Source organism: Aspergillus ruber (assembly GCF_000600275.1).
Source record: "Aspergillus ruber CBS 135680 unplaced genomic scaffold scaffold00048, whole genome shotgun sequence".
NCBI classification, from domain to species: Eukaryota; Fungi; Ascomycota; class Eurotiomycetes; order Eurotiales; family Aspergillaceae; genus Aspergillus; species Aspergillus ruber.
In genome coordinates, this window is record NW_024467344.1 from 119103 (window position 1) to 128231 (window position 9129).

Below are 9129 nucleotides of genomic sequence, written 5' to 3' on the forward strand. Positions count from 1 at the left end.
TATAAAAGCCCTCCCTGCTCTCTCACATTCACGCTAACCCTGTTCAACGCACATGAAGTCACCTCAACATCAACCTATCTCTGGTCACGAGATCCCTAAATCCGCTTAACCCCGGCTTATAACCGTCTCGCCTTCTCACATTCACCCCTCCGTCTCTCTCCAAAACAACCAACCAGCAACGCAACCATGCGAGTCTGCGAAAGTGTCGACCCAGCCCTCTCTCTCTGCTCGCGGGACCCCTCTAAAGTCCTAGGCGTGGCAGTCGGCTCCTACAAAGTCACTCCGGGCCAATTCATCCCACGAGGAGGTTCGTCCCCCCCGGAGGCCATCACCTCTAACCTGTCAACCTCATCTAATCAAACAGAAACAGAAGCCCAAGGAATCCCCGAGATCTCTTTCTCTACAGCTACCAACGCCAACAAAACCTACCTCCTCGTCAGCATAGATCTAGACGGCCCCTTCCCCTCCTTCTCTATCCTAAGCCCAATCCTGCACTGGATCCAACCATCTCTCCATCCCGCTCCCTCCGAAGATGGCACTACTACAATCCTAAAAGCAAACGCACCCTTCATCGCGAACTGGATTGGCCCCGAACCCCCACCGGGAAGTAGCCCGCACCGCTATGTGTTTTTGCTGTATGAACAGCCGGAAGAGTTCGAGGTGCATAGATATACGTCGGAGGGAGGGAAGGAGATGGGGATTTGGGGGCGGGTGAGGTTTGATTTGGATGGGTTTGCGAGAGAAATCGGTCTTGGGGAGGTGGTTGCGGCGAATTACTTTCTGAGTAACTAGGGATTGAGAGGGGGATATTGGCGGATAGGTGTTTTGGGATGTTTTACGGATGGAGTTTATGGCGTGTTCTGAGTATCGATTATCCTATATTTGCTCGGTTTTTAATATAATATCTTACGGTTACTCTAATGCAATAAGGACTCATGGCTATTTTATGCGGGAGTTCAGAAGGTCACAAGATATCTGTCAAAGGACTATGTTTAACTGAGTTCAAGATCGTCCAGACGATCACTGCTATACTCTACCTATGCAATGCAGACGCTTTTACAAGCACTATACAAATGAACCAACACCAAGCACCTCACATACAACATGCAACGCTCAAAAAACCATCCCCCTCGTCTGCTGCTTCCCCTTAACATCAATATTCTTCCAAAGCAACACACACCCAAGGGCCAACGGCATAAAGCACACACCCGCAAGCAACATCCGTCTTTGCACGTATCCGTACGCCATTATAATCGCATTCCTTGCGGGACTGCCCACGGGGTACGACAGCTGCACTTCAAGTGATCCGTAGATATCCTTCCAATTTGCCTTTTCACTATCAGGGAGGTATTCAACTAGTTTGTCCGGCAGGATGTTCGTCCAGATAGCACCCGATATCGACTGTCCGATTGATCCTCCGATACTCATAAAGAGACCTTCGAGTGCAAGAACGACGGCGACTTCGTTATGCGGTACTGCAGACATAGCGGCTAGTTGCTCTGTCATGACTAGTGTACCCCCGGAAAAGGCCATGAAGATCTGGATCAACACGATAAGACTGATATTTGTACCCGGGTGTCGGAAGTAGATCATTGCGGCCGTAAAAATTGCTGAAACGGGAACGGCTGCTAGACCCAGCCACTTGAAACGGCCAGTGTAGCGGATCATGAGACCGGCTATGGGAGCCCAGAAGGAGGAGCCGATGGTGAAAATGTTTGCTATGTAGCCGGCGTTGCGGATATTTTGGTTGTGGACTACCTGCAGGTAGGAGGAGAAGTAGACATCCCATGTGCTGCGGTTTGTTAGCTCCGACCATATAAGCAGCGAGGTAGAAAGACATACTAGAAGCTGCAAAAAAGGGTAGCGGATAAAACACAAGCACCAAACACAGTTCGATCTTGAAGGTATTGAAATGGGACAAATGTCACTGGAGCAAAATACTTTTCCCAAACGCAGAATAGTGCCAGAAGAGCGACTCCAATAACCAGCATCGCAATGATATACAAATTGTGCCACTGATTCACAGAACTTGCAGCAAGGGTAAGTGGAAGGAGCAGCAAGGAAAAGCCGCCAACCACCAAAAGCAAACCAATAACTACCGTATGTCAGTATGAAGTAAACGTTTCAAGGAATCGAGACCTACCATCAAACTCGCGCGCATAGTGGTAAAGGACCTGGAGGGTGGTTCTCCCGCTGACAGTGCGAAGAGGAGCAAGGCCCATTTTCCTCGCTTTATAGTTGCTGTACAGGAAAATGGCCGCGACGGGAATCGACACAACAGGAACGACAATGGCGAAGAAACCAAATGCCCATCTGAATGTGCTGTATGTGTGGAATAACTGCGCAACGTATGGACCAATGAAGACGGTCACAATGAACGGTGTCGAGTTGAGTCCAAACATAATCATCCGGTTTCTGAGGGACGTGGTATCCGCCAGGAAGATGTTGATCACGTATCCCATTCCATTATATCCAACCCAGTAGAAGACCTAAACTGTCAGCTTAGATCAACAGAATGTTTCGGAATACTTACCTGAGCCGCAGCATAAGTCTCAACATCTTTACAAACTGCCATCAAGACAAGTCCCAGTGTGCACAGAACCGTCATCAGAATGAAACCCTCAACTCGGCCCCATATATCTAGGATCTTCGCAATCGGGAGCTTCGAACAACCGGCGACAATACTGGACAAGGTTTGGGTCGTTGAGAACAGAGAATGTTGCTTGAAACTGGAGGTGACATATGGGCCCAGACTGCCTGTGACCTGTTGCTGTAGCGAGTTGACGAACGTTAAGATGTAGATACTGTTTCCGTTAGTTCCATTTCTCGTCGGTTGACTTCCAGTCAAGGTAGATCATACAAAACGTAGGTGAATACCAAAGCTCGAAACGTCCAGGAGGATGTGATAGCCTCGGCCTGCCGGACTCCATCCTGTCTGCGTTCCTCTTCTTCGTCGATCTCGTCTTCGTCTCGGGTGTCGATAGCGATTCGATTTGAATCAGGTTTATTCCCTGCGATACCATCTTGTGAGTAGTCAACCTGCGTGCTAGAATCTAGCAAAGAAGTCGAGTCGTTCGGGAGCTGAGTGTATACTGCGGAGGATGACGGCCCCGCGGAAGCTCTATGGAACAGGGAGTTGGAGGACATGGTCGCAAAGTCCGATCATCGGGACAGTCGGAAAGCAACAGAACCACACGCAATGCCGCTGTATTTCCCTGAATCAGAAATCTAATTCTCACCCGTAATCAAGAAGACAAAGAGCTGAGACATAAGTCCCAGCCTCGCCGCCATTTAGGCAGGTCTTTTCAGCCGTAGCAGGAGCAGGAGCACGCGGATGATTAATCCCCCGGGTGAGGCGTCGGCGCATTGGGTAATATAGTGGAATCCTGTAATTTATGAGGGTGACATTTTGCTTTTTCTTTTCTGTTTTGCCGAGTGTTGCGAGTCTCTTATTGAAAGGGAATGGGCCCGCGGGAAGGGGCCGTGATTGGCGAGGTTTTTATCAGATGATCCATCTGATAAGATTTCGTGCTGTCCTAAAGCGGCAATTGCCGACGTGCTGCACGATCGGGTAGTGCTCGGAGATACTAAGGATGATATAGGAGTAGGGAGGTTTATCTTTGAGTCCTTGGAATGAATGTTGCCATTCCTTTAGAATACTGAGGTGCGGAGGTTAGGAAGACTGATTTCGGTAGGATAGGTGCTCCAGAGTTCTTATTAACTACGACACAGGAACATCGATAAAAGCTGGAAGCCAACACTCAACAAAGATGGCGTCCTAGTGTGCGGCGTATATATTCATCGACATGATCTATGACTAGTGATTGAGAATGCACAACTCAGACTACACGGAGTTTGACAGTACACAAGAAAGACGCTCCATTCATTCCAGGTCCAGTAACTATTACATCTCTATTTTGAAAAACAGCAAAAGAAAAACGCGAATATCATCATCATCCGCACATATTAAGTAGTAACTCATAGGGCGGATGAGAACATGAGGATGAAAAAGCAAATTAACGTGACATCCTAAGGCGGTATGCAATATTATAACAAGCAGAAAGATAGGGGCAATAAACACAGTAAAGGAAAATGATAGATGTCAGAATTGAAGTGGAAAAGAAAAAAAGCCGCCGCGTTTATAGGATGCCGGCGAAACATGAACATCTGTACAGCTCAGAAGGCGGGCATTTACTCGGGCTTGCGAGCGACCATCAGGTACATCGGTGTGAAAAGCTTCTTCTCACCACCGGCAACGAGACAGTCACCAGCCAGCGCCAAGCTGTCGGCTGTCTTTTGGGATCCCCTAGGGAAGAGACCGACTTTCTCAAAGGCACCGACGAAACGGTGGGCAAGACCACGACCCCACCATGTCATACGGGCAATGGTGAAAAAGTCCCAAGGGGAAGTCATGTGCTTGAAAGAACCGGCGAGAGGGTAGTACCACGGAATCGCGTCAGGACGGTCGGCCAAATCCTCGTTGTGGACGAGGTCGAAACCAGCGTTGCGGACAGCTTGAAGGCCCTCCGAAACCTTGACCATGTTGGAGATACCGTCACCCTGCTCGATACCAAGACGGATCTTGCGGTGCTCAGCGTTGTTGTTGTCATATTCGTCTGTCATGAGCCACTCGTAGACACCGAACACACCACCGGGCTTCAGCACACGGAATATCTCCTTGTAGACACCCTCCAACTCAGGAGCGTGGACAGTCGCCTCGATGGCGTAGACAGCATCGAAGGAGTTGTCTGGGAAGCTCATTTGCATGAAGTCACCCTTGGTGAAGCTGAGCTTGTGCGACAAACCATCACGCTCAGCATACCGCGTCGCACGCTGGATTTGGTAGTCGTTGTTGTTGAGGCCGACAACATTGGCATCTGTGAACTTGACAATCTCACGAGCCGGGCCACCAACACCACAGCCGACATCCAGAACCTTCATACCATCCTTAATCTCCATGCGGTGAGCAAGGTAGTGTTCGTGACGGGCAATGGCTTGGAGGAAGGGTTCGCCGCGGGCGAATCGGCAGAAATGGAACGAGGTTCCCCATCCGTACTCGTAAAAGTCGGTAGCAAGGTTGTAGTAGCTGCCAATTGTCAACTTCAATCCACGTATTCAGTTTGATTGAGGGATAACCTACTGTCTGGTCAAAGTCGCATACTCCGCTCGGCGGGCCTATTGAAAAACAAACAATTAGCCACTAAACATGTCGCACAAGATAACCCGCACACAAAAATACTCACAGCGCGAGTCTCCTCTGTCTCCTCCTCAGCAGACTTGTTGTCCCAGTGCTTGAAGTACTCATCAACAGCAGCCTTCTGCGCAGCGGCGTCCTTGCCGCGCATAGCAGCGAAACCACCCTGAGCCCCAGCGGACTTTCCATGGAGGACACGGGCGAACTCAGCATCGCGCTGGTGGTCTTCTTTTTCCAAGTTGGAGGGAGCCATTATGAGAATGTATCGGGTGTTTTTTTTTTCTTTGAAAAGGGATGACAGATGAATTCCGCGGAGGTACTCAATTATACTCGGCGTAAAATGTGTTCAATTCCTCCAGCAGAGCAATGATAGTGATGAGAAGAGACACAAAACTGAAGAAAACACAGCAATGAGGAAAAAGGAAGAAAGATGCTGGGAGAAAAACAAAAGGCCAGCACAGAGGAAACCGAAAAGAAAGGAGGCGGACTGCGCAGTGCGATGATCCCTGGCCAATTACGATTGATTTTTCGTCTGGCGGCTAAGCCGAATGGGGAGCCATCTGGGGTCCCGGCCGGAGAAAGGACATTCCGGGCGAGGCGGTGAACCGGATCTAGACGTCTCCGTCGCCGCCATGAGATGGCCCGATCGGGAGGTTAAGGTCACGTGCCATCACGCGTCCGGATGCAGGCGCTCCGAGCTTCTCTTATCGCTTGCTTATCGCTCTTATCGCTGACGGAGAGAGCAGAATCAGAGTGCATAGGTCGGAGCGCCCCGCTTTATTTCTCGGAGAGCCCCGGAGTTACCTTACCGAGCCCCGCTAAATCACATGATCCACAACACTGAAGGCGCCCCAAAATTACACTCTGTCTTATGTTGAAATCCTTTATCTGCCTACGCAATTGATACACTGTCCCCATTTCTGCCGTCATAATGCCTTCTACACTTGCAGATGTGGTAAGGAAATATCAACCATGTGCTTAAGAAGCAATTAATAAATACATTATTAATGAGAGCAGCCCGCGTACAAAGCCTATCTCGCCCATGTGCCTGCTGGAACCCTGCCGCTACCTCTGATCAAGGAGGTACTAAATAAATGCTATATTATTGCTTGAAAAGCGCTTAACAAGTGCATAGGGAGAGCATGAGGAGACTGTCATTCATGTCGATGAGCTGTTCTGTCGTGTGGAAGACTGTATTCGTGGAAAAGTAAGATTCTTAATTTCACTTATTTATTATTTTTCTGATGCTAACTATGTACTTAGAAAGCATTTCCTGGGACCAATGACCTGCGTTACCATGTGAAACACTACCATAACGTTAATGTTGCGAGTCCTGGAACTGGACGGCCCAAACCAGAGGCAGTGAAGGTAGCAGTTAGTAAGTATATTTCAACTACTTTACAGGCACTTTCCAAGCACTTACAAAGGACTTCAACAGAGTTCTTCAAGAATATTATTGAAGGCCCTCCTGAGCCTGTCCCCAGCCCTTCAAAGTCCACTCATCCCGAGCCCGCCAGGGCCACCACACCCCCTGGTCATGCCAAGCCGCCATTCCCTCTCACGAAGAAGGGCACTGTAAGTACCTTAAAAGCACTTGTTTTATACCTTTTTATGTCTGATAAGTGCTCAGGTATCATGTGCTGCTATGCAACGTTGGTGCAGGGACAATGGCCATGCTGTTCCATGTGTTAGTTGTGCAGCAAAGGGATTGAGAGCAAAGGGTAAGTAAAAAAGTTTTTTGAAAGCTTGATATATGCTTATTAAGTGCTTAGGCTGCTGCAAAAATGAGGATTGTTGTGATAACTTTTGTCATTTCGACCCAAATTCATTTCCAACTGATGCAGAGTAATAGATGGTGCTTGCAATAGATATGTTTATAGAATGGATAATCTGTTTTTAAACATTAAAAAAGAACCTTTTAAAGTGTTTAATGGACCTGAGTAATATCTCCTTTGTTATTTTTTGTATAATTCTCTCTCACGTTCTAAATTCTGCAATTCAAGTTGTCGAACCTCAGCCTGTTCTCTTGCAAGCTTTACCCGTTCTTGTTCAAGCTTCAATCTTTCTCTTTCAATCTCAACTTTTGCCTTTTCAATATCAAGTTGAGCCTGTTGAACTTCTATGTTTGCAGAAGCAACCCGTCGAAGTGCAGATGAAGAGGACCTTAATTCTCAATTAGTATCCTATGACATTTATTAGGTACTTGATTAGCGCTTACCGGGTTGGAGTTCTTCCACGGCTTGAGGATTGCCTTGATAATGATCGTTCATGAATGGAAGATTGCCTTACTGAAGGTGATGATTGTTCATGCCTTAAAGATGGTGATATTATACCGGAAGCATTTGGTAATTGAACATTATCATCATCCACAGTAGGTGAACTGGATGGGTGTTGCCGCTTGCGGGAGACTAATATATATTAATTAGAACAATTATTAAACAACAGTCAAGCACTTCTTTAGTACAAGGTGCATAATGTAGTACTTACAATCCCGTTGCATATGACGCAAATAATTAGTTTCCATATTAGCTGTCCGATTGGTATGAAATATGCCAAAGATTTCACGTCCAAGGTACTGTTGAATATCTCGCTTATCAAGAAGCCAGGCACTAGAAGATTATAAGTACTTATAAAGTGCTAGAAAGACATAAACTAAATACCTTTTTACTGCAGGCAGTAGCAATTGCTGTCTTCCAAAGGCATAGGATTTATTATGAGTTTGCTCTGCAGTATTTGTTGAGTTTCGGATAAAATGCCAATGTTCAGATGGAATTAATGAGCAGTATTTGTTTAACCCAGCTGCAATTACTGGATCTCGCTTGTGTTGTGCCCAGTGAAAGACATTATCAGTCTCATGTGCTAGGTTTGTTGTTAGTAGAGGTGCTAAAATAGCATTTATCAAGCACTAACCAGTACTCACCTTGCAATAAATCAAGTAATTTATAATAGTCCTCCATAGATTTACAGGTTAATAAACCTGCCATTCTTTGACGGATCCCATGCTGATTGGGATGATTTCCAACAGCCTTGGTAATATTTCGATGAAAGTGGACCTGGCAAAAGACTATAGTACTACGAAGATGTTCTTCAGTAGTACGCGAAGGATCAAGCTCATATAAGTACTTTCCAAGCCCTTAAAAAGCACTAGATTAGCATTTATCATGTACTAAGGCTTCCACATAAATTTTACTTACCACTTGTTTGTTTATTGTCCATGTCACAAACGATTCCTTGAAAGCCTTCTTGATGGATATGCGAGAAGTGAACTGATTGCCCAGTTACATTAGCAATAACCTGAAAGACTCTTTTAAAGAGTCGATAGTATCCAATTGGGGTCTCTTGATTGGTGAACACTCGAACTAAGGTAATGACTGAAGTTATTTTTCACTGTATTAGTGCTTATGAAGTGCCTATCAAGTAGTAAGTACTTACTTTTGCCATGGTTTGGTAAATAAGTTGTAAAGACAACTTCATTTAATTTAGCAGCCTTGAGCCGCTTATAAGACATATCAACTTCAAATGACTTGAGTGTTATAAGGAGCTCTAATTGCTCCTTCAATGCACAGATTAACATAAATTCACTCTCATCTTGATACTTTGCCTGAATATATTCCTAGAATAATAAATTAATACCCTGAAGGTATTAAAGAAGTGCTTGCAAAGTACATACCTTGATCTGAGGATTTATCTGCATTTCAAAGGCAACTCCATTATAGTGCTGCCCTTCTGGAAAATGTAAAAGCTTCTGTCTTTGAATTATAGCAGTAACCCGATCAGTGTTATTCAAACTTTGATGAACGTCTGCTAAGGTAAATGCATTGTTTTCATGGCAGAACTGCTGAAGACCAGGGGACTTTAAAAATGTGGCTAATGATTGATTAGTACTTGTATTATAGTAGGCAAATGCTTTAAAAGCACTTACATGTTGTCATATC

The 9129-nt window shown here is 46.0% G+C and overlaps 5 protein-coding genes across 5 annotated transcripts; 2 read left to right on the forward strand and 3 right to left on the reverse strand.

Moving 5' to 3' along the window:
* The first annotated feature begins 61 nt into the window (after nt 1-61).
* EURHEDRAFT_488990 (YbhB/YbcL family Raf kinase inhibitor-like protein) lies at nt 62-966 on the forward strand. Its single transcript, XM_040785610.1, has 2 exons — nt 62-307; nt 371-966. The coding sequence occupies exons 1-2, from the start codon at nt 187-189 to the stop codon at nt 790-792; spliced, it is 543 nt and encodes a 180-aa protein (XP_040634211.1). The 5' UTR covers nt 62-186; the 3' UTR covers nt 793-966.
* On the reverse strand, nt 949-3424 carry EURHEDRAFT_510573 (siderophore iron transporter mirB). Its single transcript, XM_040785951.1, has 5 exons — nt 2861-3424; nt 2534-2804; nt 2144-2489; nt 1843-2095; nt 949-1792 (listed from the first exon to the last, which is right to left on the reverse strand). The coding sequence occupies exons 1-5, from the start codon at nt 3145-3147 to the stop codon at nt 1114-1116; spliced, it is 1836 nt and encodes a 611-aa protein (XP_040634212.1). The 5' UTR covers nt 3148-3424; the 3' UTR covers nt 949-1113.
* A 338-nt stretch (nt 3425-3762) lies between these two features.
* On the reverse strand, nt 3763-5682 carry erg6 (sterol 24-C-methyltransferase). Its single transcript, XM_040783189.1, has 3 exons — nt 5244-5682; nt 5141-5175; nt 3763-5086 (listed from the first exon to the last, which is right to left on the reverse strand). Exons 1-3 carry the CDS (start codon nt 5445-5447, stop codon nt 4192-4194), a joined length of 1134 nt encoding a protein of 377 aa, XP_040634213.1. The 5' UTR covers nt 5448-5682; the 3' UTR covers nt 3763-4191.
* A 443-nt stretch (nt 5683-6125) lies between these two features.
* EURHEDRAFT_390335 (uncharacterized protein) lies at nt 6126-6974 on the forward strand (the record flags this gene model as incomplete). The annotated part of the gene is made up of 6 exons (XM_040779827.1): nt 6126-6149; nt 6212-6277; nt 6330-6401; nt 6458-6572; nt 6633-6769; nt 6825-6974. The coding sequence occupies 6 exons, from the start codon at nt 6126-6128 to the stop codon at nt 6921-6923; spliced, it is 513 nt and encodes a 170-aa protein (XP_040634214.1). The 3' UTR covers nt 6924-6974.
* Nucleotides 6975-7515: 541 nt separating this feature from the next.
* Nucleotides 7516-9126, reverse strand: EURHEDRAFT_417401 (uncharacterized protein; the record flags this gene model as incomplete). The annotated part of the gene is made up of 8 exons (XM_040783190.1): nt 7516-7602; nt 7682-7803; nt 7855-8053; nt 8101-8327; nt 8389-8565; nt 8627-8807; nt 8865-9061; nt 9117-9126. The coding sequence occupies 6 exons, from the start codon at nt 9124-9126 to the stop codon at nt 8000-8002; spliced, it is 846 nt and encodes a 281-aa protein (XP_040634215.1). The 3' UTR covers nt 7516-7602; nt 7682-7803; nt 7855-7999.
* Nucleotides 9127-9129: the final 3 nt, after the last annotated feature.